Genomic DNA, 25,582 nt, shown 5'->3' on the forward strand with positions numbered 1-25,582 from the left:
ATTAGTGAACTAAGTGAATAGCTTATCCTAGATGAAAGCCCAGAACACAAGGCAGGCCTGAACTTTCACCTTGTTTACTAAGGCCAAGAGCAAGACTTGCACTGAACATGATATAGCTGAGGATTTAGGTGGATTCAATATCCTAGTTTTCCCAAATTCCCTGTTTAGGTAGATTTTACTTAGAAAACAACCATAGCTCCCTCCAAGTCCCTGTGGACAAACCCTTTCTTCCCATCACTAACTACAACTGACCCTGTGCACTTGCAGGTCAGTTTGTAGGTTTCTTTCAAAACCTCATCAAGTTTTTGGCGCCGCTGCCGGGGACTCGGTAGCGGTGCCATTGTTGTTTTCTTTTTCTTTACTTTACCCTGTACATATTTTGTTTAGTTTTTTTTTTTTTTTTTTCAGTCATTGCTACTGCAACTGTGTAGTTCTGCATCATTTGCATACTACTTGTATATATGTGTTAGCTGTACTGTTAGTTGTGGTTTTAGCTGCATCATTGTTTTATCTCACTGCATCATTGATAGTGTAACTTAGTGTAACTTGCATTAGCATCTTGCATATTGCATATTAGTTTGCATCTTAGTTTGCATATCACTGCATACCTGCAAATCATCACTGCATCTGTAGCATTGCCCTGTTGCTTTGCTCATTGTCTGTGATTTTCTCATTTTGACATTGGCTTTGCTCATTGTCTGCATATTTGGTCACTGCATTTGTAGTTTTGCTTAGCCCTGTATCTGCAAACTACTAATGTGCATCTTAGCATTGGTGTGCATCACTACATCTGAAGCATTGGTGTGCATCTTAGCAACATCACCTGTACTTAAGCATTGAGTCTTATCATTGCAACTACCATTGAGTCTATGTTAGCTGTAGTTGTCTCCCTGTAGTCAGCTGCACCTTCTCTTTGTTAGTATATCCATCTTGATGTGCTATGCTTCGCTTCAAAGAGACTGATCTTCTCTTTTGAGCCAACAGATGCTGTTACAGCCAGCCTCTGGTGCTGCTGCTGTTTTTTTGTGGTGCTGCTATTGCTGCTGAGCTGCTCCACCTGCTGCTGCTGGTGCTCTTGTGCTGCTGTGGTGCTCCTGCTGGTGCCAGGCCAAGAATCCTGTGAGCTTCTGCACCTGTTGCTGTTGATCTGCTCCTGCTGCAAGGCCCTGAGCTGGTGAGCCTGCTGAAGACCAAGCCCAACAGGACTGTGCTGCTGAGAAAAAAAAAAAAATCACAAGCCAATCAGTAGCAAATCACAAGCCCAACTGGGCCTGCTGAAGTTGCTGCCAAGCTTAACAAGTTGAGCCAAGCCCAACTGGGCCTCAGAAAAGCCAAAGCTTAGGATGATCCAAAGCCCAACTGGGCTTTTGCAACCAAACTGAGCAGCTGGGCTGTGCTTAAGCAAGTAAGCCTAAACCCATTAAGAGAACCCAACCTGTGGGCTTCCATTTTTAATTTGTGGGCTTGTAATAATTTTTTCCATTTTTCTGTTGGGCTTGTAATCTTAATTACTTGTGGGCTTGTTTGTTTAATTGCTTGTGGGCTTGTGATGTTAGACTGATTTGGGCCTGTAGTTTTAAATTAGAAAAACTGAACTTTTGAAAGCCCAACTGGGCCTCCGACCAAACAAGCAACAGTTAGGCTATTTCAAAAGCTACATTGGGCTTCAGTTTGCATACACATTGTGGGCTTAGTTCACCTTCCCTTGGCAACACAATTTCTCCCACCAATGTGGGCTTGCTCCCAACATTAAAAACCAAATTTCTTTTCAAACCCGACAAAACCAAATGTTACCCATAAAAACCAAATTCTTCCCAAAAAGTCCAATCCCTTAAAAACCAAATTTTGAGCTTTGAGCCCAATCATGTATAGATCTTTTTCTACAGTTGGGGAATACAACGAATCCCTTAGAGAACTTGCGTATGGACAAACTTCACGTTATGAACCTCCCATAGACCATGATGTCAATAGTCATAGGAATTATTATGGACATTTTCAAAGTCCCGAGCTTCAATACATGAACCCTACTGACTATTCGCACATGCATCGTTTGCCACAACGTGAAAATGAACATTTTGCTAGTGCCTCACTCACACAATCATCTCTTGTGGATCAATTAGAAGCTCGAATCGCAGCTTTAGAAATGCAATCACATGAGGAATCTGTCACATCTAATTTTCTTAGGCAACCTGAAATCTATGCATGTCCCGCATGTGGTAGTTTAGACCACCCTGTTGAGCATTGTCATATTTTGCATAATTTTAGGCCATCAAGAGAAAATCCAATGTATGAAATGCCCATGAATTGTGAGAATGGTAGTCATTGGGACCATAATCAATCCTTTGAGGGTTGCGATCAATATTTTGTAGACCCTAATGACCATGCATACATGTACCATTCACCACAATTTGAACATGAAGAATTTTGTACTCCCATGAATTTAGACTCCACCACAGAAGCTTTAAGACTTAGTGAGCAAAACTTCGATAGATCTACATCACGAATTCAGGCATATTTAGATCAGATTTTGCTTCACCTACAAAAGGAGGAAATTCATGAGGAAATGTATGTTGTCCCTAATGAAGTGTCTAGTCCCATTCATGTAAATGATGTTGAATATGAACCTAATTTAGAGGAACATGAATTGACTAACGACACCACCACTGTTAATGAGGACCAATATGCATGCTACCATGATGATGATTATGATGATTATGATGATATGTTAGAAGAACATGAAAATATTGTGGAACCTGTTGGTTCAAAAACATATGGCTTCTCGCCCTCGACCTTCATGAATGTTTTTTTTCTGATACTCATTGTAATTCATATGATTTTGATATTGACATGGGATTCGTACAATTATTCTGTGAAGATGAGCATGACATAGGAATAGTTGAATCTTCTGTAGACACTAATATGCATGAAAATATATTTGATGTGTCTGATTCTCTACCTAGGTCACATTGTGATATTTCTCCTGATTTGCCAATGCATAAGAATAAATTTGTTGATGATGTTGATGATTCTGAGTGTGAACTTGCTAATTTGATTGATGATTGTGAGCATGATGTGACATGTGTAGATGATTTAGGAGATTTTGATTTGATTAATAATGATGTGCCTATCGTCCTACATAAGTCACAATCTGATGGCCTTCCACCCAACCTAGATTTGGTTTGTACCCATATTGTCAAACCGACTTTTCTGAGAGTCCCTAATCTAGGTTTGGAACTGTGTGCTTCCCAAGTCCTCTTGGACTATTTTGCTTCTAAGTATAATACATTTGAGGAACCACAGTTGGAATTAGCATGTTTGCCCGTCCCTAGCACAGTTCACTTTGAGCTAGACCTTGTACATGATGAACCCCCAAAACTGCGAGATTTTGTTTCCAAAATTTTATCCGTTGAAAAATCCAGGTTTGGGGGTAGCTCATTTTGTTTCACAGCTTCACGTGCTTTTCTTTCATGTGTGAAGTTGTTGAAACCGCTACACTTTGTCTTTTGGGTTGATCCTCAACTCTTTAGACTTTTGGTGTATGGTGAATTTTTTGTATATAATCCAGTAGATAAATTTTAAAAATTTTTGGTTTCTTTTGTATATATTTTGCTAATCCAATATAAGCTAAGTTGAAAATGTTGGATTCTAGCCGGTGAATAATGGAGTTCGGTTCGTGTTTTCGACGAATCGGGTATTCTCTCTCCTTTTACTCTACTTAGCATGTTCCTCTTCATATGTTGCATTATAATTTTGTTATCTTTTGAAACATTGAGGACAATGTTTAGTTTAGGTTTGGGGGTATGGAATGGATACCATGATAATATGCTATAATTGAAAACGAACTCCTTCTTCTTTTGAAAAAATCGAAAAAATTCATTGTTTTAAATAATAAAAAATAAAAAATTGAAAAAAAAAACATAAAAATGGAGCTCATTTACCTTGAAATGTTGACTCTTGTGCAAATATGTATTTTTTTTTAGGAGTCTTAGTCTAGATATTTAGGCACCCTGATTCTAGCACAATTCACATAGTGATAAGAAATTTGCACGCGCACGATCTACCAATACATGTATGGCCTCGATCTTCAAGGTGTTTGATAGGAAGTTACGATTGCCAATCACTTTAGAATACTGAACGAAACTTGACTAGCTTGTTCTTTGGTTGGTTGGGATAGAAGGTGGAGGTTACATTAAGAAAAACAACCATCGAATTTAACTGGGTGCATCAAAAAGGGCTACCTCTTGCAAAGTGTCATGTAATCTTTTGTTTCTTTTTGTTATGTATCAAAAGTGTTTCCTTCTTTGAAAAAAAAAAAAAAAAAAAAAAAAAAAAAATCGATGTATATATTCAGAAAAAAAAAAAAAAAAGAGAAAAAATTATATCAGAAAAAAAAAAAAAAAAAAAAAAAATCAGATATTTATCAATTCCATTCTCTCTTGTTCCAAAAATAAAAGAGAATAGTCAATGTAAATAAGAGTCATGTAAATAGTCATCTTTTGTGTTTTTGTGTTGTAAGCAAGGAGGGTGTATGCCATTGATGTACAACGCGAGAAATTGTGAAATACCTCCAACTCATTCACAATTCTCGTAAAGTCCGGACAGCTAGCTAGATTTCGACCTCAGTTCTTAGCCTGAGAAACTATCTCTTGGTGATTAGTAGTCATGACTTCAGATCTTTCTTTACACATGTGTAGATACACTTTACACTCTTATCACATGTCTTTTTTTGTTATCAGTGCTAGGATTGTGCCTTCGATAGCTAGATTGACATCTCCATTTTGCTGTGAGCTTAAACTGTTTTGCACATGTCACGTTTGATGGAATCTGAGCTTATATTTTGTCCTTAGGTTTTGTAGGCACACCTCTGGTAAACCTTCACGAGACTTCAACTCGTCCACTAGGGACACTTAGTGGTTTAAAAGGCTTAGTGCATACGCTAAATGCATTCGAGAGACCAGCGACAGTGGTATAGTTAGGATTTCCTTAGTTTTGTTTTACTTGAGGACAAGTAAAATTCAGGTTTGGGGGTATTTGATGAGTCCTAAAAAGTACATATTTCTATATCTTTTTGTTGGCATTTAACTCATCTTTTGTGCATTAATTCTACATTTTATCCCATATTCTGTATTTTCTTTGTTTTCAAGAATAAATATTTTTCTTACTTAATTTTGCATTTTTAGGTAATAAATAAAGTCTGGATGACTTGCGGAGCGGAAAAGAGCTGAAGAGTAGTGAAAAGCCGGAAGAAATTACGCAAGGAAGCCGCAAAGAATGGTGCGCACAAGACCAAAAAGCTAGGAATGGGCTCAAGAAGGAAGAATTGTTCTTAAAGAAGATATGGGCTTGGCATACCCAAGGCCCAAAACCCTTTCCCAAACCCATCTTATATACCCAAAAGCCTAAAACCCAAATCCATACCCGCTTGCGTCTTCAGCCGTCAGATCAATCCACAGATGCATCCAACGGTCGCTCCCTTGCTGTGCATCGAAGTTTGATATCTCCGCCTTACACTACAGCACCCAACTCCATCTTGAGCCGTCAGTTTCGTTGTATATTTGCATCCAACGGTCGCTCATGATCTGTCTCAATTTCTCCGCTAGATCCGCTTCAGAAGTTATCATCCCACGGTTTTGCTTTGCGATACATCAAACCTTGCTGATCCCGACACACACTATAACACCTAACCCTATATCCCATCAAACCAAACGCACCCTTCCCCTTTCTCCATCGAACCCATCTTCTCCTCCACCCCGTCACAGAGAACCACCATCACCTTCACCACCAACTCCGCCAACTCCACTGCCTCAATCACCACAACGAACACCATCATCACCCTACCATCCTAAACATCACCTCCACACTTCCCCCAACATCCCATCTCCCTAAATCTAGCTGTTATACCTAACCCACACTCATCTCACTGACCTAGGTGTGGGTTTGATACAACACTTCGATTTAGGGCGTCAAATGGAGCAGAATAGGGAGCAGAAGAAGCAGAGAAGAGAGAATAGGCATGGGTCGACATCAATTCAGGGATTAGGTGAGTGAAATTTTCAATTCAAAAAATTAGGGTTTGCAAGTTAGGGTTTCGAAATTTGGGGATATTTTGTAAAACTATAAAAGGCAATTGATGTGTAGAGAGAAGGGTGTTCTTGGGTTAGCCAAGTTAACCCCCAATTTGGGTCTGAGTAGGTTTAATTTTAATTTTAATTTCAGTTTCAATTTCTATTTCAATTTCAAATTTCTCTTTCTGTTTACCATGTTTTAGTTCATCACTAGGAAGTAGATGAAGCCTCTATGCCACAGTAAAGTAAATGATTAGTTTTGTTCTTGATGAGCTTGAATTAGAACCATGGAGGATTGATTACTCAGTGATGATAGTAACCTGTGATTGGTGGTGCTGTAAGAAGACCACCAATGCTAGGGGTGAACAGGATTAACTAGGTGAGCAATTTTCTTTAGATATAGGATAGTTAGTCAATTAGTGACCAAGTCCATCTGTGATTGATGGTGCTGTAAGAAGACCATCAATGCTAGGGGTGCATTAGTGAACTAAGTGAATAGCTTATCCTAGATGAAAGCCCAGAACACAAGGCAGGCCTGAACTTTCACCTTGTTTACTAAGGCCAAGAGCAAGACTTGCACTGAACATGATATAGCTGAGGATTTAGGTGGATTCAATATCCTAGTTTTCCCAAATTCCCTGTTTAGGTAGATTTTACTTAGAAAACAACCATAGCTCCCTCCAAGTCCCTGTGGACAAACCCTTTCTTCCCATCACTAACTACAACTGACCCTGTGCACTTGCAGGTCAGTTTGTAGGTTTCTTTCAAAACCTCATCACGTATCACAAATAAATGTGTAGTGAACTTCTCTTTTATGGGGTTTGAAGGCTCTGTTTTATGTAATGTGATTAATATGAATGTTATGCATCTTCTTTTAGGCATACCTTGGCAGTATGACATCCGTGCAATTCACATTTTGAGAACACTTATACTTTTTACAAAAATGGTCAAAAGAAAATTTTGCATCCTTCTAAATCTTCTTCATATTTAAAAGAACACGATGATCATAATACTAGTGCTTTAGTTGCTACGATCTCTCATTATTTGAATCAAACTCATACATTGAGTTCCCATGAAGACAACAAACCAATGGTTATAGTCTCTCCACAGGTACAACCTCTGTTATCTTAGTATAATGATTTATTTCCTGAAGAATTACTGGTAACTTTACCTCCTTTAAGAGATATTCAGCATAATATTGATCTCATGCCTGGAGCTTCTCTTCTTAATCAAGCTCATTATAGGTTAAGTCCTTCAGAACATGAAATTTTACAAGAAGAAGTCAGTTATTTATTGGCTAAAAGATTGATTAGGCCTAGCTACAGTTCTTGTGTTTGTCTTTTACTTTTGGTACCCAAGAAATATAATGGATGGAAAATATGCATATATTGCAGAGCTTTGAATCGTATTACCATTCATGATAGATTTCCTATTCCTCGTATTGATGATATGGTAGATTTATTAGCTGGGTTGACTATTTTCACTAAACTTGATATTCGTAGTGGATATCATCAAATCATAATTAGAGAAGGAGATGGATGGAAAACATCTTCCAAAACAAGAGAATGATTGTATGAATGGCTTGTTATGGCTTTTGGATTATCTAATGCTCCCAACACCTTTTATGAGACTCATGAATCAGGTTTTACACCCCTTCCTTAGTCAGTTTGTAATAGTATATTTTGATTATATTTTGATCTTTAGTCGCAGTACAAAAGATCATCTGACTCATTTCTCTAAGGTATTCAAGGTGTTGCATGATAACTCATTATTTGTGAATATGAAAAATGCACTTTCATGTCAGCTGAAGTCACTTTCTTAGGTTACGTGATCATCTAAAGGTATTCACGTGGATCATTCTAAAATAAAGGCTATTATGGATTGGCCTATTCCTACTTCCATTAAAGAGTTGAGAAGTTTTAATGGTTTAGCTTCTTTCTATAGACGTTTTGTAACAAATTCAGCACTATTGTTGTACCTCTTATAGATTGTTTGAAGAAGGAGGAGGAATTTTTCTAGACAGAAGAAACTGATAAGAGTTTTAGTAATCTTAAGGAAAAGTTATGTTCAACTCATATACTTGGAGCAGTTTTATCTCAAGAAGAACATCCAGTTGCTTACCACAACGAAAAAATTCTGATACACAAAGGAAATGGTCAACGTATGAATTACAATTGCTTGCTCTAGTGCAAGCACTTAAACAGTGGCATATTTTTTTGGTGCATCGTGAGTTTGTCATCGAAGAAATATATTAAAGATAATTATATCAAACAATGGCATACTTATTCGATTATATCAAAGAAATATATGTTGATAATTTAGATTTCAAGTCACTTGGGAAAAATACATTTCATTAGCTCATGGAGTTGATGATTTTATCATGCAATATGGCTTTCTATTTAAAGGTAAACGTCTTTACATACCTAATGGTTCTTTACGTCTGCATTTAATACGTGAATTGCGTGGAAGTGGACTTGGTGGTCATTTTGATCGAGATAAACCAATGCCCTTATTGAAGAAAGATATTATTAGCCTTTTTTACTGAATTGTGATATCCAAAAGTATATCATGAAATGCATGGTTCACCAACAATCTAAGGGTACAGTTCAGAATACCATACTTTATACTCATTTACCAGTCTCAGAGGCTCCTTAGGTTGATATTAGTATGGATTTTTATATTAGTATTACCTCGTACAGCTAGAGGGAATGATTTTATGATGGTGGTGGTTGATAGATACTCAAAAATGGCTCACTTTATTTCCTGTAAAAAGTCTACAGATGCTTCTAATGTTGCACCTTCATTCTTCAAAGAGGTGGTTCGTTAATATGGAATTCCAAAATCTATTACTTCTTATAGAGATACAAAAAATTTGAGTTATTTCTGGAAGACATTTTTGATGTGCTTGGGAACTAAATTGCAGTTTAGACTACTTTTTATCCTCAAACTGATGGACAAACTGAAGTAGTCAATCTTTCTTTGGGTAATTTAATTAAAGCTAAATGCGTTAACAACAACAAACTGTGGGATACTTTATTACCCCATATGGAGTTCGCTTTAAATACTTCAGTAAACGATCTATTGGTAAGACCCCATTTGAGATTATTTATTCAAAGGTACCCAATCATGTCCTAGACTTGGTAGTACTTCCTAAGTTATATAATTTCAATGTCAAAGCTGATACTTTGATAGAAAAAGCTTTTTCAACTTCATCACAAAGTGAAATCAAAACTTGAAGAACTTAATGCAAAGTGCAAGGATATTGCCATTAGAGCACTGCTCGGTCGAACTCACAAGCGTTGCTATCTCAAGGTTGTTTGTCAAGTTTAGTTAATCAAAACTATATACTTGATTTCTAGTCTACTTATAGCTATGTCTCAGATTAGGAAAAAAAAATGTGTACTTGAGCTTTAGATTTCACGGCGTTCACCAATTGAAGATGAAGATCTACCGAGGAGCTTGGAGGAACTTCATCAACAAAAGGTATGTGGAGACTAAAACTTATCTATCACTCAGAAGTATTTTCTATTTTATCTTATAATGAGACTAAGTCATATAGCTATATAGACTTTTACATTATACACATTTGATATTTCGAGCTGAGTTTATCTCGCTTATCTATTTCTCGAAATAAGTGTTGGAAGCTTTTTGCTTTAGTTCATCATATTCTTGACGAGTTTAGTTGGAAACAATTTATTTGTTGGAAACTATATATTAAGTCAAAAGATGATCATGTGAAAATTACCTTGAACATCTTATATGATTTTTGTGAGAAAGTCATTTGATGTTAGCTTGGGAAGTTTCGTATTGATCATTCGATCACTTGAAATTACTTGAAGCTAATGGTGTGTGTGAGACAACCATTGTCGTTTTCCAAGGATGTTTTAATGATTGAAATGGGAGTTTAGAAATATTACCTATGTCTGGATACAACACGGTATGCATACCTAGTATGCGAACTGTATTGTGATGATTTAGGTATGAAACTCTTGTTTATGTACCTAGTATGAGAACATATTTACCTTAGAAGGTCCGAAACTCATGTTTGCGTACCTAGTATGCGAACGGGTTTACCTGAGTTGGGTCCGGAACGGTTGTTCGCGAACCGGGTTTGCAAACGGCTTGACAAGGCCAAGGTCCGGAGCTGCTGTTCGAGTACCCAGTCTGCGATCACATTGGTGAAGTTCTAGAATCAGTTATGTTCTCATACTCATGAACTAAAACATTTATGATCTAAGGAATGCAATCTTTGCAAACTGTGGCTTAATGTTCATGAATTGGTTCTTGTATAAGTACTTTGTACCATTACGAATCAAACCGATTTCAATTCAATTTTTTCATATATATTTCTATGAGATAGTGAACAATTGAACAACTCTATTTAAAACACAATTAGATTCATTTGATTATCTTGCATGATTGATTGATCTTCATATTTGATCTAGAAGTGTTAGATGAATACAGCTAAGAAAAAAATGTCCATATGGCTAATTTCAGTTAACTGTTATAAGCCAACTCAATATACATGTTTAGGTATGGTAACCCATATCTAAATATAAATATATTTCATTTGTGTGTAACAATCTAAGACCATCTAAAGGTGGAGATTGATTGCTCTATTTCTAAGCAGACTTAGCTTGAATCTTAAATCAGGAGTTCATCTAACGGTGAATATTGAATGCTTTGTTACTAAGCTATCTTAGATTTGATTGAAATCAACCCTGATTTGAAAGACTATATAAGGGAGAACTCTAGTAACTGGAAAACCTAATCCCGACACTTTCCTGTGTCCTAGCTGCAAACTAGAGACGATTCTCCTTTAACCTAGGTTTTTCCAAAACCATTATAGGTTAACGACTTGAAGACTTCATTTGGGATTCGTGAAGCCAGATCCAACTATTTTCTTTGTAGTTGCGTATTCTGATCTTACTTGTTCTATCGTATTAAGTTTTATCTTCTCTAAGATTTACTCGAGATTTATCTCCGATAGGTAAGATAAAAAGTAATCAACAGTTCTTCATCTCAGACTTTTGTGATTCCGCAATAACTTTTCCTGTTAATCAGTTGGGTTATTGTGAGGTGACTAATATTTCTAGGCCGCTCTTCGGGAATATAAGACCAGATTATTAGTCCATTCCTGTTGACCTTGATTTATCAAAAGACGGAATAAAAACTCGTAGGTATTTATGTGGGAGATAGATTTATCTATTCAATAGACTTTTTCGTGTGAGACAATTTTTTTTATCAAGTATTCGACTTTGGGTCGTAACAAGTCTTAGTTGTGGGTGAGATAAGCTAAGAGAATCAAGTGCGTAGAGTCCTGCTGGGATTCAGAGACGTAAGGAACGCGACTGTACCTTAATCAGTGTGAGATTGGTTAGGGCTTAACTACATTACAGTCCGAAGTTAACTTGTAGTAGGCTAGAGTATGTAGCGGCTTAATATAATGTTCAAATCTGGACTAGGTCCCGGGGTTTTTCTGCATTTGCGGTTTTCTCGTGAACAAAATTTCTGGTGTCTGTGTTATTTCTTTTCTGCATTATTGAAATATCATAGGTTGTGCGTAGTTCAATCAATTAGATAATCCAACCTTTGGTTGTTGATATAAATTGATTGACATTTGAACATTGGTCTTTGGTACCGTTCAAGTTATTTCTCTACAAGGAACATTGGTCTTTGTAGATTGATTTGAGAAATTGAGATATACCTCTTGGATGTATTTTCCTTCATTGAGTCTGTCTGTCTAGTTTATTCTCTTAGGAATATATTAGAGTTAGTCCATACAGATTTCTTAAACGAAATTTTGGGTGTGGTTGTTAGACCCCCGTTTTTTCAATTAACAAATCACATGAAACATGAATTTGTATCCAGAAAACTCAATTAAATTAACCACAAAGGAATCTCAATGATTAATTTAATCGGAAATGCTCAACATAAAAAAACTTATGGAGCCGTACAGTACTTTCACATAAAAGTGGATCAGGGAAAGATCAATACTGCGGAATATTCAAAGATTCATTTTATTTTTCATCAATATTTTCATAATGATACCATAGACTTAATCTTTGACATCAAAAGTTCATTCTATTTTCCATCAATATTCGCATAATGATATAATAGACTTAACTTTTGACATATATGGGACAATCATATTTCACGGTCGTAAACACACATATCCCGTAACATTATTTGCAATATATAAAACCAATAAAGATTAATACTTTGGAAAGCTCCACCATAAAAGGTATCACTGATATCCTTAATTCTTTTGACCGTAGAGACTCCATGTTCATGGGTTAGAACGTTAACTTTCGATCAGCAATGCGGGAAAGCTTCCTAGCTTTGACGCAATGCACGATAAGTTTCTTCTGATTCCGAATCAAGATCTTTTGATTTTCAAGGATTTTGGTATGACCATCAATGAGCTGATTTATTTGTAGTTGAAGAGTTTCAAATTCGACTTTGGAGTCATTTTGATAAAGAATTAAATCCTTGAAAGATTCACCAATCCAGGAGTTGTACTCTTTCCTTGCAATCATCTTTTTCAAGACAAGTTCTTGAACTGAATCGCATCCATTAGTGTCTTCTTCCATCCCAAGATTCACCACTTCTTGAGGTCTTGAGGAGTTTTCCAAAAAAAAAAATTATAGGGAAGGAAAAAAATATAATATATATATATATATATATATATATATATATATATATATATATACGAATAAGAGAAGGACATCCTTGTTATGGAAACCCTATAGCTCGCAATAAAGACAAGGACGTTCGTGGACCTGTTATGAAGGATTAATGGATCAGAAAATATCCAAGAATAAGGAAATACTCTTTGTTTTCAGATATTTTTTACCTACATAGCTCAATAATTAAAAAATTTAATCATAGCATATGAAAAAAGATACACTAGTTACTAGGAGTTAAGATATGAATCAACATTTACAAAAGGAGAAAACAACTAAATCAAACACAAGACATATGGTAACTTACATTAGTCTTGAGCATCTCGCAATTCTCATCCTTGCAACTCTCAAGTTAGATACAAGGATGAAATTACCTCGAGCGAGGTAGCTAAGTGAGATATAATCCCACCATGAATATTGAGAGATGAGTTGTAAATTTAATCAGAATAAGGAAATTTAATCAATATTAATGGATCAGAAAAGATCTAAGAATAAGGAAATACTCTTTTTTTTCAGATATGTTTTACCTTCATAGCTAAATAATTAAAAAATTTAATCAGAGTATATGAAAAAAGATACACTAGTTACTAGGAGTCAAGATATGAATCAACATTCACAAAAGGAGAAAACATCTAATTCAAACACAAGACATATGGTAACCTACATTAGACTTGAGCATCTCGCAATTGACATCCTTGCAACTCTCAAGTTAGATACAAGGATGAAATTACCTTGAGTGAGGTAGCTAAATGAGATGTAATCCCACCATGAATATTGAGATATGAGTTGTAAATACCATCTTAATATTTGAGACTAGTATTCCTTACCTTCCTTCGGTTATTTCTTATCCCAGAGGAATAAGTCATGAACCTTTTTGAGTATCCATCAGAAGAATTTTTCTGAGGACAAAATCTAGGACCTCTAGAGATTGGTTCCAGAGGGTCAGGATTTAGAGAAATTCATTTCCTAGACTTAGGTCTACCAGACTTATTCTCATTAACACTGGGAATGTGTACATTTGTAGCGCAAGAATTAGCACCATTAAGAGGGACACAATTCTTGTAGAGATTTCTATAAGAGTGACTTTGGAAACCTTGTGCTCAAGAATTATGGTTTTTTACAGGAATGAAATCCATTGTAGATGCCGTCAATCAGTTCACCCTGTCAACAACAAAAAGAAGTAGAATTTGAAAATCATAAATCTGTTTCTTTCTAGCAAAACAATTTAAATCATAATGGTCTATTTTCACGCAGAAAGAACAGGTTCGTGGAAGAGAGACATCGGAAGGAACCTGTTCTAAACTCATAGCCCTATTGGAAGACTGCAAGTTATGTAAACATTTCTTAGCAGATGCTTCCTTTGGAGTAATTTTCTCCATGTACTATAATCCATTGTGAGAATTATAGAAAGGCATAGAAGAAGATTTGCTCATTAAGACAAAGTTTTCCTTTTTCAACGAATTGCACTTTTCCTGGGCTAGGATAAGAGATTCAACCAGTTTCTCTTTTTCATCACGAATGTTGTTCAGATCTGATGAATGAGTCTCGGTCAAACATTTTTCTCTAATTGAGTCTTCTTTAATAATATCTTCAAAAACACTAATTTTTTCACTTTGTAGGGTAGTTTCTTGAACAAGGTTTTCGATATTGTTAGAGAAAGACTCAACAATATTATAGAGTTCACGTTCTTGACCAAGAGACTTCTCGAGTTCATCAATGAGCTGAGCATGTTTTTCTTCAAGAGACTTTATTTTAGAATCTTAAAAATCTATAATCTCAGCATATTTTTTTAATGTTCTGGTGAGTTCCATTTCAGCTTCTGACATAGTGTCAATTGTCTCATCAGGGCGATTGTTATCAGAATCTGATAGAAAAAATTTTCTACCACGGGATTCAAAAAAAATAAACTAAGGAGTTATCCTTTGAGGTAAGCCCAAGACATTCGGCGTAATCAAAAAATTTGGAAGACATTTTTTATGTGCGTAAGAATGAGACAATCTATCCACAGAAATCAGATTGCTACAGACACAGACTTATGAGGTCTTAAACGTGTTTGCCTGCTCTGATACCAATTGAAAAAACGGAGGTATAACAACCACACCCAATATTTCGTTTAGGCAATCTATATGGACCAACTCTAATATAATTCCAAGAGAATCAACTAGACAGTCAGACTCAATCAAGGAAAATATATCCAAGAGTTATATCTCTGTTTCTCAATGTAATCAGTAAATCAAACGGATAGAAATCCGCGAGCCTGATTATTATAAGAAACAACTTGAACGGTGCCAAAGTCCAACATTCAAGTCTCAATCAATTTATACCAACAACCAAAGGTTGGATTATCTAATTGATTGAACTACGCATAACCTGTGATATTTCAATTATATAAAAAATATAATGCGGAAAAGAAATAACACAAACACCAGAAATTTTGTTAATGAGGAAACCACAAAGGCAGAAAAAACCCGGGACTTAGTCCAGATTTGAACACCACACTGTATTAAGCCTCTACAGACTCTAGCCTACTACAAGTTATTTTCGGACTAGAATGTAGTTGAGCCCTAACCAATCTCACACTGATAAAGGTACAATCGTGTTCCTCACGTCTCTGAATCCCAGCAGGACTCTATGCACTTGATTCCCTTAGATGATCTCACCCACAACTAAGAGTTGATACGACCCAAAGTCGAAGACTTGATAAACAAACCTGTCTCATACAAAAAAGTCTATTGAATAGATAAATATATATCCCACAGAAATACCTACGAGTTTTTGTTCCGTCTTTGGTAAATCAAAGTGAACAAGAACCAATTGATACACCAGACTTATATTCCCTAAGAACAACTTAGTAATATCAATTACCTCACAATAATCTTAACCATATGGTAGCGGAACAAGATATTTTGGAATCTTAAAGAATGAGACGAAGAGCTTTATGATTACTTTTTTATCTTACCTATCAGAGATTAAATCTCGAGCAAATATTAGAGAAGATAGTACTCAATACGATAAAACAAAGTAAGACATGAACACACAACTACAGAGAAAATAGTTGGGTCTGGCTTCACAATCCAAATGAAGTTTTTAAGTCGTTAACCTATAATGGTTTTAGGAAAAATAACCTAGGTTAAAAGAGAATCGACTCTAGTCTCAACTAGTACCACACAGGAGGTGTGTGGATTAGGTTTCCCAGTTGCTAAAGTTCTGCCTTATATAATCTTCAAATCAAGGTTTGCAATCAATGTTTCCTTGGTAACAAAGCATTCAATATTCATAGTTAGATAAAAACCTGATTAGATTCAAGCTAATATCTTTCAACCGTTAGATTGTCTTAGCTTGTTACACACAAATGAAATGTACCGTCATTTAGATATAGGTAACCGTACCTAAACGTGTACACTTAGTTAGCTCAACAATAGTTAACCGAAGTTAGCCATATGGGCACTTTCATATCAACCTTGTTCATCTTAATCACAACTAGTTCAAATGACTCAAACGAAACTAGTTATAGAGTTGTCCAATTGTTTATATTCTCATAAAAGTATACAAGGCACAATTGAAGCAAAATCAGTGTTGATTCACTCGAATCAATTCATGAACATTATAGCCACGGTTTTCAAAGATTGCATTCCTTATTATATAATTATATTTGTTCATGAATATGTAAACATACTTAACTGATTTTAGAACTTAACCCACTCAAGTATGCAAACGGGTACACATACATAGTTCGCGGGATTGGTCTTGTTCGACAATATACAAACGGGTACGCATACTGTCGTTCATGACTGAACTCAGTTGAAATTACTACGCATAAGGGTATGCATACTATAGTTCCCGGACTTCAACTGTTGAATCATTACGCATATTACGGGTATGCATACTAATTTCCCGGACTTGGAATACACTTGCAACAGTTAGCATACAAGTACTGTGCTATATCCAATCAATGGTTAATTGTACTAAACTACCATTTCAATCATTGAAATATTCTTGGAAGACGAGAATAGATGTCTCACACAAACTATTAGCTTCAAATCAATTTTCAAGTGATCCAATGATCAATACGAAACTTTCCGAGTCTACATCAAATGACTGTCTCACACAAATCATATAAGATGCTACCAGACGATTTTCACATATCATCTTTTGACTTTCGTCAAGAATAAAAGATGAAATTGGTTAAATCGAAAGCTTACCAACACATATTTCGAGAAAGATATAAGCGAGTTAAAACTCATCTCGAAATATCAAATGCGTATAATGTAAAGTCCATATAGCTATACGACTTTTTTCTCAATAGAAGATATGATAGAAATATGCTTCTGAGTAATAGATGAGTTCAAGTCTCCAGATACCTTTTGTTGATGAAGTTCCACAAGCTCCCCTTAGTAGTTCTTCGTCTTCAATCGATGAACGCCGCCGTGAAGTCTAAATCTCAACTGCTACACATTTTATCCTAATCCGAGACATAGCTATTAGTAGACTAGAAATCAATACTTATAATTTTGACAACTAAACTTGACAAACAAGCTTGAGATAGCAATGTTTGCGAGTTCGACCGAGCAGTGCTCTAACAGAAGCTGCCCTTTCTTTCTTTGTTTCCTTTTTTTACGTTATTCTTTTTCTAGTTCTATCATTAGTTTGGGTATTTTTTTTATTCTTAGTAAAATTCTTAATCAGTTATCGTAAACCTATATATACATGCAGAGTTTTTTTTAGCAAATTACATTACTTTGAAAAATTAAAAGACATAACACTATTATTCTTATTATATAACTTTCTGTTCACATCTCAGTTCGCTTCTTCGCAACTCGTTTATCTTATCATATTTGCGGTCTATGTACTTCCTTCATCTCCATATCATTTTACATTAGAAAATCTTATCATCCTAAATGGATTCTCCCTGGAGAATAACCTGCTAACTGGGATCATACATGTTTCTCTAGGAAAGCTTCCAAATCTAATAGTCATATCGATGTCGAGTAATGAACTCTCTGGAACAATTCCATCAAACATTTGTAATAACACTCTCTTAAAGCAAATCCATTTTATAGATAATAGATTACAAGGTCACATTCCGTTGAGTTAAAAACTGCATATAATTCCTAAACCTTGACCTTTCACAAAATCGACTTATTGGTACTATACCATATCAACTATTTGGTCTTTCTTCACTATCAACTTCCCTGAACTTATCTTGGAGTCTCTTAAATGGAACTTTATATTCCAAGGTTAGTAACTTGGAGAAGGTCACCATTTTAGACTTGTCTTGGAATCAATTATCTGGTAATATGTAAGGATATACCTTGCAAACAACACATGAAAAATTCTTGGTTTAGGGTTTGAGACAGGAAGAAGAATAAGAAGATAAAATACATTTAAATTAGTAATTTATGTGTACAAACTCTCAACATAAATAGAATATAAGCTAACTCGAAAGATTAGTTCGTATGATACACGCGCAACTAACAAAATGATTAGCAATGGCTAATCCTACAGATATTAATATTAACTACCGGGTGCCCATAATAATAGGGTTTTCCCTTACAATTCACTCACTTAACTCAAGTACTACGACTAGGGTCCTGACAATACCTACTACCCCTCTAAAACCTTGTCCTCAAGGATCAACTTTGGAAATTAACTTGCCATGAAATCCTTGTCCTCCCATGTAGAATCTTGAGAAACGAGGTGCTCCCACTGAACTAGTAAGTGAGAAATATTCTGATTATTCTTTACAGGAAAGTGAAGGTTATAGTATTAAACCCATCTAACGAGTTTTTCTTTGCAGCAGGCGTTGTCATTCAATTCTAAAAATGGACCAAAAGGTACAATACCAAACCCAGACCTCTAAGCGAACAATATATAAATCTTAGATTTAATAATGGTGAATCCTTTTCAAAAATGGTTGATTCTACCTGAACAACCATGTTCTACAAATACACTTGTGCCATCAAATACAGATCGGCCTTTTGGTCCGTAGTGCCATGCCTAATACATCGATATTTACATCAGAAGCATCGTATTGCTTACAACTATTCAATAGTGGATCCTAGACTGAATGGGATGGGCACACATTATTAATCCACTAAGGCCAAGCACTATGGTGTCCCTTTTCCCTTACCTCTCCCTCATATGTAGGGAAAACTATGATTTGCCAATTACTATGGTCTCTCATATCCCTACTTGTGTAGGGGTATCCCTTCTCTGCTACTCAAAGTGGATCACATCCGATCCAGGTAGTAGGAAAGGGAAATGACACGAAAACTCAGTTCCTGTGTAAAATCTTGCTTTACGGATACTTAGTTTCCGTTTTTTAGTTGAAACGAATACTCAGTATCCATGACATTTTACACGGAAACTAAGTATTCGTTTTTGTTTTTTTAGTTTTACCCTAAAACTTTCCTTTTCCACTATTTTTTACCCATTATATCTAATTTTTACCTATTACATCTCATTTTTTTACTCAAAATTATCTTTCTTTACTTAAAAATATATATTCCAACAAAAAAAAAAATGGAAAAAAAAACAGAAACTGAGTTTTCGTTTGGCACTATTTACACGAAAACTGAATTTCCGTGTCATATAGGGAAGGGATAAAAGCGCACCATAATGAGGCTGCCTTGTAACCCATATCCCTTCCCTATATACGAGGGATAGGGAAGGGATGCCCAGCACCATGATAGGGAAGGTGTTACAGGTCAGGCAAGTGACATAATGATTGCGCGTGACAGAGTTACATGCCAAGTCAGTGTGCAGCCAGAATGGCGCAACACTATATAGACTGTCAAGTGATAAGAATGGCATAATCCCGCAGGGCCAGTTAAGCGCAAAGGTGGCGCTACACTGTAAAGACATTTGTCTAAGTAATGAAGCTTATTGGCCGACACAATGAGGCTTCATTGAGGGATTGGCAAGACATGACCAAAGTTGATAAGTGCAACATGCGATGTTGGCATTGATGCACATCCGTGGAATTGAGTTGGACCAAAATCAAGGATGATGCAAGAGTGAAGAATAGACCAAGAGTTGGTATATGGAATTAGTTCAAGGCTGGCCAAAGCTTGAACAATGCAAACAAGCTAGTAACGCAAGAGTGACATTACTATTGTCAAGCAAATTGGCTAAGTGAAGCATCTGGCGCATGAGCAACCAGAATGAGCTTAAAGAGTTGGCCTCGATGATTGAAGCACAAGGATTGTCCATGCATTAGCTTAGAGTGATAAGAATGCAGGGCCAAGATGACTGAGCTTTAGAGCGAGGCAGAATTCAGTAAAGCAGAACAGTGGTGCAATGTAGCTCAAGTGACGGTTAGGAGTTGGTTATTGGCTTTACAAGCATGCCAAATGTGTGAGACAAGGGAGAACAGTTATAAAAGGACTTTATAACCATTTGTAAGTGTTCATAACCACCAAGAACAGGTGTGGCACCAGTTGGCGTGACAACACAAAAGGTGGCGGTTAAAGTTGGCGGTTACGGAAACCACTTATGGGACACATGGTTGTTCCATGTATGTGCAAGCGGTTGCACAGAGTTTTGGCCTGATCCTAGCATGTATAAATAGCTTAGGAATCAATAATGTTGGTGTTGTTCAATTGGAGAAGAACCACTGATTTTGTAGAGAGAGTTAGGCATTCACCAAGAGGGTGAATGACATGTTTTGGTCCATGTGATGGACGAGTTTTATAATCTTCCTTTAGTGCAATAAAATGGGTCTGTTGCAGTACTCTTTGTGTTCATTGTGTTGCTGATTTGTGTGATAATTGGTTTGATGCATGGCAAAACCTCTTATGCTTATGGGGGCATGAAGAGTTAGAGAGAAAGAAGAAAAGACTTCCGTTGTGCAAAACTTTTAGAGTGAAGGCAGATGCATACTTTGATGCGAGTATGCAAGGCTGAGTGATTGTGGGTGAAGTTGATTCACTGAACCACAATCATTGCCGGGCATGTCCGATGAATATTTTAGGCGATTAAATGGACATGTGACAGAAGGATGCCCACCACCATAGTGCTTGGCTAAAGTGTGTAGCTTGGTCCCGAGCACGGTTGCCAAAGTACCCCTGCGTGAGCTACTCGGCCAGCAAGTACCGTATGTTGGTTGGCCGTGACGCCTAGTCAACAAAGTCACAATATTTTAACCCTCAGCTTAACAAAATACGGACACCCCACACCGTTTCTCTCTTTAGAAATCCCTCCCCAAAAAACCAGATGGAGATTAACAACGATGAAGAAAATTCGAAACCTCTTCCCGCCAACGAGCCAGAACAGCAAGAGCTTTACTCCATTCCCATTTACTCGAGTAAGTAGTCAGAACCCCTAACTTTACAAAACCCTAATTTCGTCAAATTTCTCGTTTTTTCTGATAAAAACCCTAACTTTCATAAAACTACCTAATTTTTTTGTCTGCCCTCTTTTTTCTTTCAGGTTGGTTTTCATGGGATGAGATTCATGAAATTGAGACAACATTTCTCAAAGAATTCTTCAATGGGACATCAATTTCGAGAACCCCAAAGGTCTATAAAGATTATAGAGATTTCATTATTAATAAATACAGAGAAGACCCCTCGAGAAGACTTACGTTTACAGAGATTAGGAAATCGTTAATTGGTGATGTTAGTTTGTTACATAAAGTTTTTTTGTTTTTGGAGAAATGGGGTTTGATTAATTTTAGTGTTATTACTTCATCTTCACCTGATGGTGGTCAGAACACTTTGGCCATAGTCAAGGATGGGGTTGATGAAAAAATCAAGGTTAAATTTGAAGAAGGAGCCCCCAATGGGGTTCGTGTAGTTGCGGAGCCAGGGTCTGTCAAGGCGGTTGCGTTGCCGAAGACTTTGAATGAAGATGTTGAGAAAGGGGGAGAAAACGGGTTTACGGTACCTCCTTTAGCTTCTTATAATGATGTGTTTGGTGATTTGGAGCGGAAAGAAGTTGTTTGTGGGACTTGTGGCGAAGATTGTGGTTCAGGATACTATGTCTCTGACAAGGTATGTGGTGTTTGTTTTACTTCCCTTTTCAGTAAGTTATGGAATGATCTGTTAGTATCGACAGGAAATACACTGATTATGCTATACCATGTGTGTCACTACGATAGTAAACTACAAGTCTAATAAGTTTATTCATTAAAAGTTGGAATTGACATAGTTTGTAAAGCTTGTTAACAGTTAACACTAGGACAGGTTAATGCAAAGGCAGGAGTACATCGACATTTATTTTAGGTATTTAAGAACATTAAATAAACTTTGAAGTAGTTAAATGTGGTGCTAAACTGTTACATTATGTTATGGAATGAGCTGTTAGTATTGACACGAAAAACATTGATTAGGCTACCATGTGTCTCACTACAAAGCAAACAACAAGTCTAATTAGTTTATTGATCAAAAATCGAAATTGACATAGTTTGTAAAGCTTGTTAGCTCCAGGATAAGTTAATGTAATGGCAAGAATATATCACTTTATCGAGACCTTTGTTGTAGGTATTTATAAGAACTTTAAATTAACATTGAAGTAGTTAAACGAGGTGCTAAAGCTGCAAAAACTGGCTAGTAATCAAGAAGCCGATCCTACTGAGAGTTCTTACTTCTTTCACTTTTGTATTTGCATTTGGGGTTCAATATTTTGTAAAACCTTATTTTAGTTTGTCTTTGCCTTGACACTTTAGTTTATCAAATTGTTGTTACACACCGACTCGAGAGTACGTTGATCATGTTGTCACGTGTGTTACTACGATAATTGACAAGAAGTTGAATAGGTCTATTGATGGAAAATGGAATTCGACATAGTTTATAGGACTTGGTAACATTATATACTTCATGCCAGTAGTCAGATGCTACAAAACAATTGGCAGGAATGTTTTTCTCATTGAAACTTTTATTATGGATATTTGAGGAACTAATTTGCAGTTCATAAAACCTGCGGGTAATTACGAAGCTTATCCTTCTTAGAATTTTCGCTTCTTTTCCTTTCTGTAATTCCTTTTGGGGTTCATTATATAGCAAATGTTGTCTAAGTTATTTGTGGTGACCAATGTGTAAGTTTTGCAGTCATATATTCTATAATAAACTTAATAGTATAGCAATCTCAGATTGATCGAGTCCTTAACTTAGATCAATGACTAGAAACCTCCAGATTAAATAACATTGGCATGAAGAAAAGAACTATCTCAACCTGTTATTCCTGACAGTTTATATTTGTTCTTTTCAGCAAAAGGGGCAGGTACTCTGTGTAAAATGCTTCAAAGTTTATTGTGAAAGCAAGCCAGTTGAGGACTTCAACTTTCATGATAGCAAAGAAAGTGTGAATAATAGTGGAACTGATGCATGGACTGAAGCAGAGACTCTTCTTCTGCTGGAATCTGTTATGAAACATGGAGATGACTGGGATCTGGTTGCACAAGATGTTCAAACAAAGAATAAGCTTGAGTGTATCTCTAGGATAATAGAACTGCCTTTTGGTGAACTCGTGTTGGGTATGACCAATGGAAAGGGTGATGAAAAGAACACCACTGACGCAAACAATGTTAAATCGCATGAACCTTCTTCAGTTGGGCTTCAAGAGATTGCAAAAGAAACTATAGAGAAAGAGAATCACTATCAAGAACCTACAAAAGAGACTGTGCAGACTGCTGAGGTTGAGATTGAAGAACCTCCTTCTAAGCGAAGATGTATTGCTCCATTTGCAGATTCTGGCAGTTCATTGATGAAACAGGTAAAAATATGCTGTCACTCTTGATATTATTTTTATGTGGACGAGTCTTTGTAAATAGTATAAACTATTGCTCTTTTCTTTCCCCCCTTCACTGATTGGGCAGAAACTGGACACTAAATATTAACAGTGTCTTCTCTTCATTAGATTGCTAAGTTATCCACAGGAATGGGCACTCGTATTGGAGCGGCAGCAGCGGAGGCTGCTATTGCAGCGATATGCGACGAAAACCCATATGCAAGGGTGATGTTTGAGGGTCAAGCCGAAGCTGATACTTTGTATCCTATCTTGAGACATGAAGATGAAGGGTTAGTTTTATCAACATGATGTTCTGACAGTTGAAAATCTTTATTGTTTTGCATGTTGGCATTCTGATACTGATACTGCACTGTTTCAGGGCACCCGTTGTTGAAGATTTGAAGACAGGAGAAGGGTTAGTTTTATCATCATGATGTTCTCATAGTTGAAAATCTTTATTGTTTTGCATGTTGGCATTCTGATATTGATACTGCGCTATTTCAGGGCATCCATTGTTGAAGATTTGAAGACAGGAGAAGGGTTAGTTTTATCATCATGATGTTCTCATAGTTGAAAATCTTTATTGTTTTGCATGTTGGCATTCTGATATTGATACTGCACTATTTCAGGGTACCCATGGTTGAAGATTTAAAGACAGGAGAAGGGTTAGTTTTATCATCACGATGTTCTCATAGTTGAAAATCTTTATTGTTTTGCATGTTGGCATTCTGATATTGATACTGCACTGTTTCAGGGTACCCATGGTTGAAGATTTGAAGACAGGAGAAGGGTTAGTTTTATCGTCATAATGTTCTCATAGTTAAAAATCTTTATTGTTTTGCATGTTGGCATTCTGATATTGATACTGCACTGTTTCAGGGTACCCATGGTTGAAGATTTGAAGACGGGAGAAGGGTTAGTTTTATTGTCATAATGTTCTCATAGTTGAAAATCTTTATTGTTTTACATGTTGGCATTCTGATATTGATACTTCACTATTTCAGGGTACCCATTGTTGAAGATATGAAGACAGGAGAAAAACCCAGTGAATTAGGTAATAACCTTTCTTACCACTGAACTGTAATGTTGGCAGCTCTATCTCTGAGTTTTCCCCTGCCCCTTTAGTGCTTCATCTAATTTTGCATATGCCTGCATTCTTGGGCTTCCTATAGTCTCTCTGTTCTCATATCATCACCTGTCTATACTTGTGGCTACTCCTCGCCAATTTGGTGTCCCTGAACTGATCTTTGCCATCTTATAATCTGTTCTTGCAGAAACTCAGGAAGCCACGTCAGATCATGTGCCTATAAAACTGCGAATTAGAGCTGCAATGGCTACTGCTCTTGGAACAGCTGCTGCTCATTCTAAGAGGTTGGCAGATCAGGAGGACAGAGAAATTGAACAATTAGTTGCAACGATTATTGAGACACAGGTCATTTTCTTCTTTTGGTTCTTTCTTGTGGATTCATAATCCAAAGATATCACCCTATGGTCAGGAGTTGAAGTCTCTACCCCTTGAACGAACGAGTGACCAAACAAAGGGACTACTCAGTAAAAACTAACTTGCTTTTACTTTGTTTGTGTTAATAGTTGCGCAAGACAAGTTTAAAGGTGAAGCATTTGGAAGACTTGGAGCTAATAATGGAAAAGGAATATGCCTACATTCAAGAACAGAAAGAGTCTATCATTACGGACTGGGTCGATGTTCTTCAAGGGGTTTTCCGCGCAGGCATCCCAAGATGGAGAGATCGTTCCTCTGTAAGGTCATTCGCTAACAATGTAGTTTGATGTATGTTTTAGTTGATGTGAATTCATTCCTTACGAGTAGATAGATTGGGATAAACTGCGTAAGTCAGAAAGGTGTAATTTTACTTCCATTCTAATCGATTATCACATCACTATTTGTTCTAGTGCTTTTCTGTGATTGTGCATATACATGTTTAGACTTTTCGAGGAGACATGGTACTACTGGTATTGTACTGTTTTTTTTTTTTTTTTTCATGTCAGAAGTAGTCAAGGGTTTCGAGTTATAACTTTCAAATGTGGTAATAATTTGGTAAACCTCAAATCATCATCAACTATTTACTAACACCACTCAGTCTC

At 36.4% G+C, this 25,582-nt stretch overlaps 1 protein-coding gene across 3 annotated transcripts; it reads left to right on the forward strand.

Moving 5' to 3' along the window:
* Positions 1-20,927: 20,927 nt before the first annotated feature.
* On the forward strand, positions 20,928-25,435 carry LOC113280995 (SWI/SNF complex subunit SWI3A-like). 3 transcript variants are annotated; one of them, XM_026529624.1, is made up of 9 exons: positions 20,928-21,056; positions 21,182-21,744; positions 22,961-23,464; positions 23,609-23,769; positions 23,859-23,894; positions 23,984-24,019; positions 24,484-24,533; positions 24,754-24,911; positions 25,070-25,435. In XM_026529624.1, exons 1-9 carry the CDS (start codon positions 20,966-20,968, stop codon positions 25,265-25,267), a joined length of 1,797 nt encoding a protein of 598 aa, XP_026385409.1. In that variant the 5' UTR covers positions 20,928-20,965; the 3' UTR covers positions 25,268-25,435. The 3 variants fall into 3 exon arrangements, with proteins under 3 accessions (XP_026385409.1, XP_026385407.1, XP_026385410.1); XM_026529622.1 differs by lacking the exon at positions 23,984-24,019 and adding an exon at positions 24,359-24,394; XM_026529625.1 differs by lacking the exon at positions 23,984-24,019.
* Positions 25,436-25,582: the final 147 nt, after the last annotated feature.

This window comes from Papaver somniferum, chromosome 5 (genome assembly GCF_003573695.1).
Source record: "Papaver somniferum cultivar HN1 chromosome 5, ASM357369v1, whole genome shotgun sequence".
NCBI lineage: Eukaryota > Viridiplantae > Streptophyta > Magnoliopsida > Ranunculales > Papaveraceae > Papaver > Papaver somniferum.